General features: G+C 46.3%; 1 protein-coding gene across 5 annotated transcripts in view; it reads left to right on the forward strand.

Moving 5' to 3' along the window:
- Window positions 1–369: 369 nt before the first annotated feature.
- Window positions 370–16,596, forward strand: part of GRM8 (glutamate metabotropic receptor 8) — a 785,529-nt gene continuing 769,302 nt past the window's right edge. Inside the window, exons 1-2 of one of the 5 annotated variants that reach the window (XM_059074201.2) lie at window positions 370–846; window positions 11,109–11,931. In XM_059074201.2, the coding sequence (XP_058930184.1) occupies window positions 11,422–11,931 (510 nt within the window). In that variant the 5' untranslated portion in view covers window positions 370–846; window positions 11,109–11,421. Of the gene's footprint in view, window positions 847–1,245; window positions 1,515–2,351; window positions 2,816–11,108; window positions 11,932–16,596 lie in introns of those variants that run through there. The other 4 variants (XM_067042260.1, XM_067042258.1, XM_067042257.1 and 1 more) reach the window with 4 other exon arrangements.

Raw genomic sequence — 16,596 nt, forward strand, 5'->3', positions numbered from 1 at the left:
AGGGGAAGCGCGCAGCTCAAGGCTTTACTTTGAGCATCCCCAACAAGAAAACGTGGGGCGGGACACGTGCCGTCTACCGTGTATTCTTCATGGTGACCCTTCTCGTGACCCACTGCTCACGAAGGCGAGCCCCGGGCTCGTGGTCCCGACTACGTGCTCCGGGTGGACTTCGCGCTGCGCTTCCCGCGCGTGTCCCGGGCTCGTCTGGCAGTCGGAGGCGCTCCTCTCCTTCACAGCCTTATTCCTACTTACAGCCGCCCGCACTTCTTCCTATACCCTCCCCGCCCCACCCCCAGTCTTTGGGTCCTCCCTTTTTTTTTGTCGGGGGCGGGGCGGATGCAGTGATTTTTAAAATCAAAACTATTGACATTTCTGGTCCCCGCATCGCTGAGGGCTGATGTAGCGCGGAGGGGAATCCGCCGCCGGTCGAGTGTCCCTCTCCCTGCCCGCACCCGGTCAGAACCGAGACACCGAAATCCGAAATCCAGGGGCTCCCGCCCCTCGGGGTTCCTCCTCCTGCTTCCCGAAGTGACTGGTTGGCGCGAAGCGATTGGCGATCCCGGGCGCGATCCCGGCCGCGGCTCCCCGCACCGCGCCGGGTGAATGGCCGCGGGCGGAGGATCTGGAGGCGCCGGGCGCAGGCCAATCGCTGCCGCCGGTGGGAGTATTTGTTATTCACATGGAAGAGACCTGGCGCCGGCTGGGCCAGCTCAGCCCCCTCGGCCCCGAGACCAGCCACAAGTGCGGCCGCGGTGCTCGCCTCGAGCGGCGGCGGCGGCGGCGGCGCTGACATGGAGCTGCGGGCCCCCCGCGGGCTTCCTCACCGCGCCCTCTGTGGGGAGCAGGGTAAGGCTCGCCGAGCAGCGGAGAGAGGAAAAGAGAAGAGCAAGTGCCGAACCACAGGCAAAAGAAGCCCCCACCCCCGAACTCTCCCCAAAGGCTGTGCTTGAGGAAAAGAGAGAATTCCCCCGTTTTGACTCCCCTTTCCGTTTTCTTCCCTAAGACCGTTCAGTGGACAGCCAGGTGCACCGTTCCTTCCCAGATCACTTTAGTGATTTGCTTTTCCTGGGCACAAGTAGATGGCCTTGCACACCCGGAGTCCGGGAGAGAACTGGTGGGCGAAGGTGACGGGAATGGGAGGCGAGGGAGAGTGGGCACCAGGGGGCGAGGGGCTGGCCGGGCATCGGAGCTTGATTGGGTGTCTGTTGATTTTACGTTGCAAAGAACAAGGCAGCCACCCCTCTTATCTTCCCATGATTACATTCCAGTGAGGAGGTTCAGAAAAGACGCAGGCTTAGCATGGAACTCCCAGGGCTTGGAGACGTGGTCCCCCAAAAGTTTAGTCGGCGAATGGGAGACTGAAGGGTGACGGGAAGGGGCAGGCGCGCCTAGGGTGCTCGGATGGGGCGTGCGGCGGCAGGATTGTAAAGCGCTCCTTCCGCGGATTGCCTGCCCCGTGTGACCTCCTGGACCTGCCCTGGCGGAATCCGGACTTGCCCCGCCGAGATGACGAGGTACCTCCGTTCCGCGAATCTAACGGGAGGGATTTCCGAAGTTAGAGGCTTCCGGGACGAGTTGGGGTAACCCCCGCCTTCCTGAGCGTGGGGCTGGATGAATGTCTAAGCAGGATCTAGGGAAGATGGGGGTCGCGGGGGAAGCTGGGTGGTTTGGGGGTTCTCGAGACCCCACATCCCCACACAGCGTACGTGTGGTATGCCTGAGCTTGCGTTCCCCGAGTTAGCCCGGCGAGGTTGGGGTTTCTGCGCCCCCCTTTTGCGGCTTTCAGGAAAACACACTGGAGTTCCGTGTCCTGCTGGGGGTGGGAGGAGGAGTAATGGTCTCGGGGGTCTTGAGTTTAAACGACAAAGGCAATGCCCCCGACAGCGCCTCCGGAGCACCTGCGGCCAGCGTGGCCCCAGTTTGGCTGGGACCCGCGCGGGGTGTGGGCGCTCGCGGCGGCCAGGTGCGGCGGGGGCGGAGGCGCTCCCTGCCCCGCAGCGTGCGGAGCCCGGATCCCCGGGCGCGCCGGGGGACTGGGGCGGCGCCAGAATACCCCGGCGGCGCGGGAAAGGCAAGAGGAAGCGGCTACTTCTCCTAAGGCTCTGGCTCTACCCGGAGCCGGGGTTCAACAGACGAAGGAACAGAGAAGAAAAAGGAAGATGCGGCGGGGAACAGGGGAGCGGGGGCGGGGTGAGTGGCTGCGGGCTGAGATAGAGGCAGAGGCGGAGAACCCTCTGAGCCGCGCCGAGAGCGAGCCCAGGGGCTCCGCCAAACAGCTCGGAGATCCTCTGAGGTTCGTACAGTTGGTGAAAATGTAACAGAGTCCCCCGCCCCCCAAAACCCCGTCTGACACTCTTCCTCGGTGCACATGAAATGCGGAGGGGTGTGCGAGTCAGCCAATTGCGCAAGACGGCGCCCCCGACGCTTCCCTGAAGAATTGTTTCCCCCGGGGCCCGGGATCAGAGGGTGTCTGCGCGCCCGGGAGGGCAGGGGTGAAAATAGACTCACCCGCCAGCTGCAGAAGCCCCAAACCCTCAGTCCCCGGAGCGAGTCCCGCCCGAGGAGGAAATGCCCTATTTGCCATTTGGGGGGTGATCCTTTCCCACAGACCTGACGGCGTGGGAGTCTCGCAAACATCCAAGAATACACTACCGTCTCGGCCACGACCGCGGCTGAATACAAATCCTGCCAACGTCAGAACTGGAAAACAGGGTTGGTGGTGGAGATATCGATAAGGAAAATCGTAAACGGGAGAAATGCATTCCGATGATAGCTGGTATTTTGCTTGAAAGAAAGAAAAAAGAGCCACCAGCAGGTAGATCTTGGATAAACAGTTTATTGCACTTGACTATAATTTCCATTTTCCGTTATGAAATTGTTTGTCAGTAATTGCAAATGGCTACAGAAACCACTTTAGTGTACCTTGGTCCCTTGCTTGTGACTAATGTCCTCAAAGATCTCTGTCGGAGACAGAACCAGCTGTGTGGAGTTCATTGCCTGTTTCTTGAAAATATGTGGTTTGATAATTTTGAAAAGCCTTACCCATCAGGGAAGACGAAGTAAGCTTTTTAAATGCAATTTTCCCATTTCAGAGTCAACTACAGGTTATATCACACTTGAGATAAAGACAAAGAATTCTTGCTTTTAAATCAGGGATATGGGGAGAAATAGGTGAGGGGAGGCTCCCCAAGAGAGGATTTATCCAGAATAAAGAAGATGCTGAGAACACAGCTCTGTACTGTTACTTAGGCTCCATTTGTTCTACTTGGTGTGTGCTAGCTAGTTTTGCCCTCCTGCTCCTTTTACAAATTATTACTACTTAATAATGCTAAAAAACATCTAAATTCAAAAGGAATAGATTAAAGGAAGAGTTGAGCTCCAATGAGTGCAGGAGAAAGTTAGAGGTCTGGAGAGATGTGCTCTTTTCAAAGTTGGCTGGGCAGGTTGAAGCTGCAGCAGGGCTTGTTTAATTGGTATTTATGCAGCAAACAACCCGCAGACGTTCACTTTGGCAACATCTAGTGCCAATCATTGTGTAAGAGCATTTCGCTGTCTTCAGGGCATGAGGCACAGAACACTGTATACATGTGCTCGTGGTAGCAGTGCTTTTTTCCTTCCAAGTTCCTTTCTCACGGTCTTCCTCCTGTAGTTAGAATACTCAACAGAAAGAGGACTTTTCTTTAGTCCAGGGAATGGGGTTGCCCTGTCTCAGTGTCTTAAAAAGAAATGGTTGCATGGATTTATCTCTTAGCTGGACCCAGAGCAAAGATCTGGCCATATCTCGATGTCTGTCAAATAAGCTGGCTTTTGAAGGTTCAGGAAACTGTTGCTGTTTTCTTGATAGAACCTGATTGGACAACACCAAACTCACTCATGTAGTTTGCTCAGGGGGGACAGCCACCCCATGTTGTATGGGAGGAAAGGATATGAACGGAGAGCCAGCTGGATTATAATGTTTCCATCCCAAGGGGGGTCTTCTGTCTGCTAGAAATTTATATTTGAACTATCTTCTTCCCTCCCTCCCTCCCTCCCTCCCTCCCTCCCTCCCTCCCTCCCTTCCTTCCTTCCTTCCTTCCTTCTTCTCCCTCCCTCCCTCCCTTCTTTTTTCCTTCCTTCCTTCCTTCTCTCAGAGAGTTCTTTGGTTTGATCTTCATTTCTACTTGGTACTTGGACAACTTGTGATGAAGTCACCCACGGACTGAGGACCTCGAGCATGATGCATTTTTCACCCAGGACCTGCCTTCTGAGTGGGGGGCATTGCTGTGGGATGGATTTGAGAGGCTCCTGACTTATGATAACTCCCGGCTTTGTTTGTTACAGTGCCAGTCTTAACCACTATTAGAGACATTTCTTTGTTAAAGAAATTATGGATCTCCTGGAAATGGTTTTATAAATGCAGATGTTCCAGTTGGGGGATGACAGTAATGCATCTTCAGGTTGTGATACCTGTTGATGAATTTACTCACTCCCTGGGGAGGGCCACGGTAACAGGAAACCAGGTCTTAGCGGTTGTGACCTGTAGGACACATCAGCCCTGAGGGAGGGGGGAGATCCAGGTCTGGAGGAGGAGGGAGCAGGTGCGCAGAAGTGGGAAGATGTAGGAGAGGCTGAAGAGGAGTGTGTGCAAATTATTGAGCACATACTTTTCCAGGCAAGGGTTTCCCTGCAGATAGAAATCTTCTGGCTGTTTATTGGCTAACTTTTCTAGTAGTAATGAGCAGTAGTGATAGAAGCTCTGCATCTTATCCTGCGTACAACTTAGGAAGGCGTCCTATTGTTCTCTTCTCACTACAGAAGAATATCTTGTCACCACTTTCTTCAGAATAGCCCTTTGGGTGCTCCAAGTGTCCGTGAACTTCAGCTTTCCAGCCAGATGTTGATTTCCATTGACTTTTCCTCTTGTGTCCTTCTTTCCAGTTTTCCCTTGAGTTCCTTTGATTTCTTGGACGCATGACTTGTTGAGGTTTAACCAGCCCTGTGTGTGATGGGGAAAGTGTTTTTTTAGGGTCTTCTAAGCACAGTACACCAGTAAAATATTTGAATTGTAGGACTGATTTTTTAAAATAAATTTATTTATTTGTTTTTGGCTGAGTTGGGTCTTCATTGCTGCGCACTGGCTTTCTCCAGTTGCGGTGAGTGAGAGCTACTCTTCGTTGCGGTGCACAGGCTTCTCATTGCGGTGGCTTCTCTTGTTGTTGAGCACAGGCCCCCCGGCACGTGGGCTTCAGTAGTTGTGGCACACGGGCTCAGTAGTTGTGGCTCGTGGGCTCTAGAGCGCCGGCTCAGTAGTTGTGGTACATGGGTTTAGTTGCTCCACGGCATGTGGGATCTTCCCAGACCAGGGATTGAACCCGTGTCCCCTGTATTGGCAGATGGATTCTTAACCACTGCACCACTAGGGAAGTCTCAATGGGACTGATTGTTAAACGATAGTTTCCCTGTACATTCTTATAGCACTTGCCAGTTTATAAAGTACTTGGACATATGTCATTTCGTTTCGCAACCCTAGGAGGTGGCCAGAAATCATTCCTCAGTTTAGAAACAAAGAAACTGATCCCAGGTTAAGTGACTTGCCCAGTGCCATGGAGTGAGTACTGGGGGGTACTTCTCAGAACCTAGGATGCTACCCTCACAGTCCACATCATCAAATCAGGGTCAGCTTGACATTCTTCATGGTCTGCTGCACCCAAGGGGTGTGGGGTAAGGGAAAGAACATAGCACAGTCGTGCATTTGAGTTCGGGCCCAAGATTTTAGACACATTCATATAATCATCTTTCTGTTTTTAGGTTCCTTATATCCCCAATGGGGGCCGTGATACCAACCTCATCGGTGTATCTTGTAATGCAAATGAGATAACGTGCTCCAGGCATGCTGTAGCATTCAGTAAATGTTTGTTTCAGCCCCTTTCCCTCTTCTTAGATGATACATGCTATAAAAGTGGCTTCTCATTACTTTAAATGTGGTCTTTTTATGCAATAGCTGTGTTATTGAAAAAAATGGTGCAAATTGAATTCTAAATCAAATTGCATTTTTTTGCCTCTTTTTTAAAAAAAAAAAAATCTCAGATTGCATTTGAAATGCACAGGGGATTTAGCTATTTAAAGGAAACCCGTGGTGAATTCTTTTGTAATGCAAATAATCACCTTCTAATTTATCTGTTTAGTAAATTGAGCTTCTCATGTATCAGATTTTCTTAATATGGGGCCTGCTTGTAGAGGAGAGCTTTTACAACCCTCTCTTACGGATGGGGAAAAGCCACTCAGCTTGCAAACAAAATCGTTATTGTGTTCAGTTGGCAAAGCCTTGCTCTGGTGTTTTGAGCATAATCTCATATTCCCTTATCATTACATAATAGAACCTCAGAACAGGAAGCTGGAAGACACCTTAGAGATTATATGGTCCATCTCACTCATTTCACAGATGAGGAAATGGAAGCACACAGAGGTGAAGTGACATGCTCAGTGTCACCAGCCAGCGACTGTCAGACAAGGATCCAATTCCAGGCCTCTCTTGCCAGGGGAGTCTCTGTCTAGCCTGTCCTCATTCTGTCCCCACCAAGATTCCAGGGCTGTGCATACCTGTGGTGGCATAGGAGATGATAAACAAATATGATGCATTTTCTAAAGCAACCAAAAAGAGCTGCAAACGTGGGCTGTTTCAAGAGAAAAAGCCGGATTTGCAATTTTGTGAATTGACGACAATATTCAGCTTAACCTTTTTGTTAAAGAGCTGAATGGAATACAGCAGAGGGAGGCTGTTTGGCCTTTTTTTCTGAGAAAACGATTACAATTCTTGGCTATTGCTATTCCTGTAAGGATTTTACCATACTGTGTCTTAAAAGCACTTGCCAAGTTGCTGGAGGAAGACCTGGTGACAGACCCAGATAGATCCCACGTGGCTTGGGGGGTTTGTTCTCACCGGTGTCAGGCTGGCAGGGAAACCTGATTTGAAGCAGAGGGGTTTGGACAAACTATGTTTGATATTGTCAACTCGTTGAAACTTTCAGAAATCACCCTGCCCTGGAAATGCCCTCCGATTGTCCCCTCCTAATTAGTTCATTATCTTTCTTAAAAAACTAACTTTCAGGGCTTCCCTGGTGGCGCAGTGGTTGGGAGTCCGCCTGCCGATGCAGGGGACACGGGTTCGTGCCCCGGTCCGGGAAGATCCCACGTGCCGCAGAGCGACTGGGCCCGTGAGCCATGGCCGCTGAGCCTGCGCGTCCGGAGCCTGTGCTCCGCAACGGGAGAGGCCACGACAGTGAGAGGCCCGCGTACCACACAAAAAAAAACAAAACTAACTTTCAAAGATATGCACATTTCTGAAAGATTTCAGTGGAGGGGCAGGGCCTTCTCCCTTGCCTGTGTTGTTCTAGTCAGTCTCTGCAGCTCTGGGGGCTTTCTCAAAAGGCAGGACCCACCTGGAGGTCCTGAGGACTTTGACCGTGGTGCCATTTACTAGCTGAGGGCTCTGGGCCATCCTCAACCTCTTGGAGCCTTTTTGTCTCATTTACACAAGACCTAATGATTGGTGTATGAAAATTCAGTGAGTTCCTCAGTTAGGTGCTTGAGACTTTGGTTCAGAGAAGGTACCTAGAAAGTAAAAAGAAGCAGAATTCAGGGCCCTGGCCCTTGAGGAGCTGTCCATATTTCTGGCCTTTCAGGAAATAGCTAGAGCCTGTGAGGGAGCCACAGACTCATGTCCCAGCTTGGGGGTCCTGCTCCCCAGCAGACCCAGCCACGGAAGTGGGTAATGGAAGTGCTAACGATCGACAAGGTACCCATTGACCCTGTACTTAGGACCAGCTGGGAGGGAATGAATGAACAGGAAGGGCTGCACTAGCATTTAATGGTTAAGCTTCCTGGAAGCCCTCCGCCTAAGGGCTCAGAAATAGTGGAAGGTGTCTTCTCCCCTCAGAGGTTGCTTTCAGGAGTGTGGACCTCACGCCTCCTTGAAGAAGTCCATCAACTCAGGCGAGGTTTCTATCAAAGCCCAGAGGAAGGTCAGTTTGAAAGAAAAACTGATTTAAAATCAAGCACAGAACACGAAATAGAGCTGTCTGGCTCAATGGCACAAAAAGGTCATTTTGTTAAAATTCATTGACGCCGACTAGGATGAGTTTATTTTTTTATTTTTATTTTTTATTTTTTTTGCGGTGTGCGGGCCTCTCACTGTTGTGGCCTCTCCCGTTGCGGAGCACAGGCTCCGGACGCACAGGCTCAGCGGCCATGGCTCACGGGCTTAGTTGCTCCGCGGCATGTGGGATCTTCCCGGACCAGGGCACGAACCCGTGTCTCCTGCATCGGCAGGCGGATTCTCAACCACTGCGCCACCAGGGAAGCCCTAGGATGAGTTTAGATTAAAGCTCACAAGAATTGCCCAAGAGCAAGATTAGGCCATGCAAGATTATGCGATGCCACCAGATTCTACGTAGTTTTCTAGAAACTTTCAAATATATTTTTCCTTAGAATTTTAAAGGGAAACTAAGCCTTCCAGTCATCAAGAGTGTGATTTTTATGACAATGTATCAGATTTTGAAATAACTGCTGTATTTCAACATTTTGTATGTAGCTCTGATTTTACTTTTAAAGTGACAACAATTTTCAGTAACAATCTCACCAACTGGGCAAATATGGAAAAAGTTGCTCTGCTTTAGTGGAAAATGAGTTGCAGACTAGATTAGCAACGATAGCTCCTGTTTAGCGAGTACTTACTCCGTGCCAGCTACCGCTCTTTCCGTGTGTGCCATGTGGCAGGTTCTGGCACCCCTTTACAGACAAGAAAACCGAGCTTCAGAGAGGTTATGTGCCTTTAATTCTGTGTTGCAAAGGAGGAAATTTAAGCAAAAAATCCAAGTAAACTGCCCAGTAAATACCAACCAAAATGGCACCTCTTGTTTTCCATTTAAGTGCGTTCATCCACTAAACAAAACTAACTCCTGTCTCTCTGTTATTTATTCCCCAATCTTTCCCTAACTTAAAGCTCTAAACAGACCTATGAGATGCTAAAAAGACTAAATTTTATTGCAGACATGAATACCTTTAAAAGAAACTCAATTTTACTACTTCCAGGGCTGTACAAAAAGTGGAGCTAGGTTAATGCCACGTGAGTAGCATAGGTAAGGATGGTTTGTAATTAACAGATGGCCTGAGTTTATGGTCGTCTATAATTGAAAACCATTTATTCTCTGAAGTGTTTTACGTACTTGGGAGGTGGCTTGAAGAACGGCATGTCCCCTTCCTTTTCCCCTTCATCATTTCTCCTTCAAGTATCCATTCATTCTGTGCTCTGCAGAAAGGATATGCTCAGGGTCAGCCCGGCCCTGTGGACTTGGTCACAAGCTCTGAATTAGTCGTCAGAGTTAATGAGATTTTACTGTCTTCTAACTGGTCTTCCTCCTGAAACTGTAAAGCACAATCCTCCTTCCCTTACTGGGTGGTTGGTGTAATCCATGGTCCATCACTTAAATGGTTTCATACAGAAGGTCGAGTTAACTTTCTAAGTGTTTCCTTTCGTGGAATGCCTGAGGTCAGGCTGTTGCCAAATCACAGATTTTCTGAGGGAGAAGCAGCTGCTAAGAGAATCACGTGTGATGGAATATTAGGCAAGTCGTGAGAAAAATCAGAAAAGGACGAAATATTTTGAGGCCGAATATGGGAAATTCAGCATATGCCAGGAGGCAGGAAATGCTTGTCATAGGCAGATGAGAAGTGTCCCAGCAGACTGGGCCATTGACTGTATTTCTGGGTGTGCTCCAGGTGTATACTCAGAAATCCCAGGCAGTGGGCTACAACAAGCCCCCTTTCCGCATCTAAAAGTGAAAAAAGTGCAGCTTTCTCTGAAGGCTTTTGGACATGTGTTCAGTTGGCCTCTAGAGAGGCACCATCCTTTCCTTTGGGTTGGGGAGGAATGAAAATTTTATGAACTGGAAATTGAACAAGTGAATGGAAAGCACAACCAGATGTTGGTTGGCTAGGGTAGAGGAGAATTGTCCAAATTTCAGGTTTCAAACCCATATGTATAAATAGGTGAGAAATGAAAATTAGATTAACTACCCTACCAAAATACATTGGTGCTGTTAATTTTCTTAACTGCATGTGCATTTCAAACATCAGATTCCCTTATGTGAAGTCAGTTCTTGTTTTCAGTTAAACCTCGTGGCATTCTTTAACAGTGAAGGTCCTAGAATCAAATTTTCCTATAGATTTGCTTGTAGATGTTTTCACTCTAGGTTATTTCTAGTCTTGATGAAATAACTGTTTTCTCCACTGAGTCAGAGAAAATTAAGAAACTCTTCAATAGACCTCCAGCTCTGATTTGCTCTAGTGATTCTAGGATCAAGAAGTGTTTGCTTCAGAACTGTAAGCATACCCGTTGCTTCCACCCCGAAAATTAATAGGAAACTCTGCCAATGGTAATAGGAGTATTTTCACACATAACCTACCCTATGTGTTTAATTTTCAAGTCATTTTTTTGTTACCAGAGAACAATAAGATAATTTACACAAAATAGCTGACATTCTATGTTTAATCTTTTCACAAGCTCTAAAACTTATACATTTTGGGCTCCTTGGGTGGATTCCTTTCTCTCTCTTTTTTTTTTTTTTTGTGATTGAATAATCACTTTTTCCCATTGGGAAATCTGAGGCACCAAAAAATGTCATTAACAGATGACTGGCTTGTTGAATACATCACAGAAAATAGCCTTTCATTCTGATTTTGTGGACGAAATTTAAATGCTAAATTCAGACAGCTGTAAAAAGTAAAAACAGATTTGAAAAGAACTAATGCCATCAATCTCAGGATATTTACCTTCACAGAAATTGGATTTATTGAAATGAAATGGTACATAAAAATGTTTTCTGATTTGGGAGAATCAACCTAGTTTCTGATACGTTTCTGTTTCCCTTGCTCCAAAAGTGTCATCAATCTCTCTGTTTAGATGTAGTGCAGCCAGGTGTTCAAAATCATAAGGGGAAAAAAGAATCAGTTTCTTACTGAATAGGGAAAATTAAACAATAAAAAAGAGGTCGGTGCAAACAGGGCTTAAAATATGAAAAATGTAGACCCTTTGAACTGAACCCTTTCTTTTTTTCCTTCCGCCCTCCCAGGAATAATTCTGCTACAGGGCTGACTTCAAGGATGTGAATTGGTGACCTCATCCCAACATCAGAACCTCAGCTGTTACTCTAATTTTTGCATCATTCCAGGCAAGTTGACTTTATATGGAAATAAAATTGAACCTTGGGGTCTGATGGAAATTCACTGTGACATTCAAATCAAGAACACCTGCTGAAACCCACAGAGCCTTTTCCCCATGGGCCCTGATGGTAGCCTCCAGAAGGTACAGCCTCAGGTGGTCCCCCTTCTTCTGTGGCAAGAATAAACTTTGGGTCTTGGATTGCAACACCACCTGTGGAGAAAATGGTATTCGAGGGAAAGCGATCAGCTTCTTGTCCTTGTTTCTTCCTCCTGACTGCCAAGTTCTACTGGATCCTCACGATGATGCAAAGGACTCACAGCCAAGAGTATGCCCATTCCATACGAGTGGACGGGGACATCATTTTGGGAGGTCTCTTTCCTGTCCACGCAAAGGGAGAGAGAGGGGTGCCTTGTGGGGAGCTGAAGAAGGAAAAAGGGATCCACAGATTGGAGGCCATGCTTTATGCAATTGACCAGATTAATAAGGACCCTGATCTCCTCTCCAATATCACTCTGGGTGTCCGGATCCTCGACACCTGCTCCAGGGACACCTACGCTTTGGAGCAGTCACTAACGTTCGTGCAGGCTTTGATAGAGAAAGATGCTTCTGACGTGAAGTGTGCTAATGGAGATCCACCCATTTTCACCAAGCCCGACAAGATTTCTGGCGTCATAGGTGCTGCTGCGAGCTCCGTGTCCATCATGGTGGCTAACATTTTAAGACTTTTTAAGGTAGGTGAAGGCACTAGGCAATTCTGACCATTGTGGAAAGACAATAAATTGTCCTGACTCCAACTGCAGGTTTAAGAGGAAAGTGTTTGTAGACACTCTCAGGGCCACAGTTTCCTCAAAGGAGAGGGGTTTGTGTCTAGGTTTCTACAAGTGTTGATTTAGTTCCATTTTTAAAAAGAATTAATTGGATCAACTGTGATTTTTTTTTTTTTTTCTGAACAGAAAGGTGATAATTTCTATGACATGTTAGGTCCTCAGTATCTTGGGATATGCTGTTTATTGAGGCTTATTTTAAAGCAAAGCAAGTGTTTTTCGAGGGTCTGATGAACTCTTAGCTCATTTATCGGATCAAACATTTCTATGGTATTGAGATTTAAGATAATTTACTTGGTGAAATTTCTTTAACGTGGGATACTCTGTTATGACAAAAGTTCCTGTGTGGAGAAATAGTATTTATTACTAATGGGTAGATGGGAGTGACACTCTGGGCTAGAATATGGCCATAAAGTCGTCAGGTTTATTATAGCTACAATAGAGCACACCCTCGTTCATTCAGACTGCTCTGATGCAGACTTAGAATAATTATATGTAATTCTTATTGAATTAAAAGTTCAGGTTTAGCAGGATAATTCGAGACTTTTTGGTTTAGGTTGGATGATCTGTTACCTATAGATTACATTTTGAATAAAATTGGCAAAATAAAACAACACATGGAACAATATTTTGAAAGCATAAAGTCCCATAAAGTTATTGTAATTCATCTTTCATTAACTTTCGCATTTTATTTATTAACATCCCTTAAGTAGTCCTTTGCGATAGACATAATTTTAAAAATTGAAAATACTTTTCACTCTGATTTTTTACTCAGTGGGTCATGACTTTTCCAGCTTACTCTGAATTAACGAGTCTTCATTTAATATTGTGCGAAGCTGTTTCTGTGCATATTAGATTTTAAAATATTAAAAGAATATGGAGAAGTTGGACAGATGACAGATATAGTGACAAAAATGAACAAAGTGATGGAAAACTTACTTCAGAAAATAGAAGGGTTCGAATCAAAAGCTTTCTGCTTTGGAAGCTGTCTTGGGGGACCATCTAGTCTGATTCATGTCTGTAACATGCCCCCAGCTTCTGTATGAATTCCCTAAGTTTGGAGGAGAGAATGGTAAGAGGCCCCTTAATTACTATTTTCAGATGGATGAAATTTTCTCAAATGAGGGTGCTGCTGAGCAGAAGCTCTCTGTGTCTAAAGAGTACTGCAGAGTCACACACAGGCGTCAGGGAATGCCTGAGATGTCTGAGCCAGATGTTAGGAAGAGCCCCTTGGCAAGGAGGAGGACACAAGATTAAAATAGGAGCCAAGGGTGCTCTTAATTGTCCATCTCTGGAAACTTTCAAGGGAAACTGGAAAGTTGTTAGTAATTTCTCTTGGGCTGATTGACCCCTTGCCTGGAGGCAAGATTCAGAACCAGAAGCTCCAGGTTTACCCCAACATCCTGGGATCTTGGGTTTCTCCCAGCATCCTGATTCTGAGCCGCATGGCATTTTCGGCTCCGGGGTGATGTCCAGCTCCAGCCAGTTTCCCAGTTCTCTTCTCCTCTCTGACTTGATCTCCCTCCCCCGATGCTCCAAAGCATCTCTTTTCTGTTCTGAACTCGTCAACACCCACGTTTAGGGAAGGGGAAACTTTCGTGAGGATCATCTCCCTCCTGTTACTCTCCCCTTATAAACGAATTCTGGTTCCCATCAATCCCATCGTAATTCCCGTGAATCCTGTCTCTTTCCTGGAGTCTGGTGCCAAAATTGGGCAAGGATTTGAGGAGTGGGGTGGAGGTGATAATTGCTCAGTTGAGGTTTTCAAAACCTGTTTACATTAATTTTGCTACAGAATCAGCTTATCTGTAAAATGGGGATGTTAACATTGTGTTAGGATGTTGGATGATTTAATGAGATATTGCAGGTGAAGGATTCCACCAGGACCTGACCGTGTCCTTTGGGGACATCGGGCCAGCTGCAGGGTAGGTTTTGTTTCTCTCTGCTTTGTTCTTCTCTCACGGACTGGTCAATTCTTGGGTAACTCTGGAGGGACCTTATTTGATCAGGTGGGAGAATTACAATACCATTGACTCTGGGCAGAGTCCAGTGCTGTAGGCCAATTCTTGAGACTGTGGTCTGCACATGAGGGGCTGCCACCCTTTACCAAAGCACAGGGACTGGGTGACTTTTAGCCAGGAGCAGATGTTGGTTATGGTAGATGTCATGACTAAGACCAGTATGCTGGCCCGGAGTGAGCATTCAATATATGGAAGCAGATATATTTATTAACCAAATAAGCGGGGCTCGAAAAATCTGTCTTTTACAAGTAAGTGAGAAGATGTAAGTGGTCAGCCCATCTTCCAGCTTGAACCTGGAACCACATGACTGTGAATTGATAATTACAACTTAATCATTGTTGTGCTACTTTAATTTACTTTGATGATTCATATGAGACCTCCAGCCAGCACTCCACACTGATATTAATTATGAAATGGTGATGGTCACTCTTGGAATATAAAATGTTTCACTTTATGTGTGAATATATATTCTTTTATAAAAACATATGCTAGGACTGACATGAAATATTAGAATAGTTATCAAAGGAATGATTAGCAAATTAATGCTTTGGGGATTGGCTTACAGTTCCATTTTGAATGATAATAATTTGATTAAACAAATGCTATGACCTGAATAAAATTAAACGTTTAGGACAGTTTTATGGCACTTGGGCCCCTCCAGGACAGCATATGACCCATAGTATCTAAAAAGATGCCTGGATATCAATATAGTGTCACTTATTCCTGGATTAATGGAGTCACGGAAGGTCAAGCATCTTGGTTTGGAAAAACACAAACAATTAACCTTGACCATGAGGGATGTAAACAAGGTCTTGATTAATGAATTTATTGTCCTGCTCAACAATAAGCATTAATTGGGGTTTTTAGAATGTAGCTAGAATCTGTTCAAAATTGTATAGAAAATATTTGGGCTGAAATCAGAAGTAATCTCCAAAGGTCCCATTTCTCTTTTTCTGGACAGTCCTGGTAAAGCCATGTGTTATCTGCCTGGGCTACGTTGTGAAGGAGACAAAGTCCTCCAGGCATGCCCATCTTCCTCTTCCTTCAGTCTGGCCCTCCTGTGGCAGCCTCTCCTGGCCTCGTTTCCCTCTCCATTCTCCTACTCGAAGCCTCGTTTCAGGAAAGGAGCTATGCATGTGTTATCAGTTATCTACATATAACATGTCTGTGTTTAAGTCAGAGGATTTTCCGTGGGATCGCTAATTGTGGTTCAATGAAATGATTTGTCTTTGTCAAGGGGATTCAGGCATTGGGGGGAGGTTCATTTAGCCCCCCAGATCCTGCACCTTGTCGGGGGTGGGTGGCAACTCGTCTGCTGTGGTGTATAGCTGGTCCTGCTTGTCTCTAGAGGGAAGGAATGTTGCCCTGTCTTTGTTTCTCTTCCTATCAAAGCTCGGGGGCAAATGGTAACATCAGCCCTTTAACTTCAACGGAGAATTGGGCAGGGGGTGGAGCCAGACTTCACTTGGGTGTGGGTGTGGGGCGGAAGCTGGCCTGTGGCCTCGCCCCCTGGGGCACTGAATGCCTTACTAAACCAGGGATTGTCAACCCTGAGTGTGGGCGGGGCTCACACCCTCTCTCCTCATGCCCTGGGGTGGGGGAGTGTAGGCTATCAAAACTACCTCAGAGGCTTTTCATGTGACACACAGTGAGTGAGTGTGTGTCTCCCAACCCCCTCCCTAGAACCATTTTTACTGATTGAATTGTCTCATATTTCTCAGGTGTGTTGGGAGTGAAAACAAGTTTGAGAGTCACAGAACAAGACTTCAATGATCTGAACTTTTTAGAAGCACTACACACAGCCTTGACACACACACACACACGTACACACACATGTGTCATTTATGGCTTAACAGGGCGGCAGAGTGGTCACCTAGGTGACTGTTTAATCCCTATACAAAGTTAATGGTTTTAGATAACAGTAGGATTGATTAGGATAATGTGACCCATAACTGCAGAGTAGCAAACCCAGAAAACCCAGAACTGCTTCAACCTTCATGAAGGTTAATATGCCATTTCAGTGGCTCCTGTGTTGCAGAGAGACCAAAGAAAAGAGGGGTCCAGCTCTCAGATGGAGACTGCTTAGTTTGAAAAGAATTAAAAAAGAATGAGAGGGCCTTTTGGAAGTGTTCACTGGGAAGCCCATAATTTAAATTTGTTTTATAAAGCAGTTTCGAGGAATTTGCATATGTTTTATAAAGAGCTCGGATTTTTTCCCCTTTCTAGAACATTTCCACCCCTCTCTTTTAAATTAGAGCAAATCTGTTCCTCAAAACACTAATCATATGTCTTACTTTGAGCAAAGATTGAACATTCTAAGTTAAAAATAGCACATTGTAGTAGGAGGTAGCACATATTGATGTCCACATAGATGCATTGGGGTTAGAAAAGGACAGTGTCAGATATAATTTCTCTTTCTCATGTTTTTCTGGTGAACTTTACCTAGACGGTTAATTTTCAACTCTTGAAGGATGGGGGTTAGATAGTCTGTAGTGTATACTTCCCAAAACAATCAAATAGAAATCCACGTGTGGATTATTCTATAATTATC

This window comes from Kogia breviceps, chromosome 9 (assembly GCF_026419965.1).
Source record: "Kogia breviceps isolate mKogBre1 chromosome 9, mKogBre1 haplotype 1, whole genome shotgun sequence".
NCBI classification, from domain to species: domain Eukaryota; kingdom Metazoa; phylum Chordata; class Mammalia; order Artiodactyla; family Physeteridae; genus Kogia; species Kogia breviceps.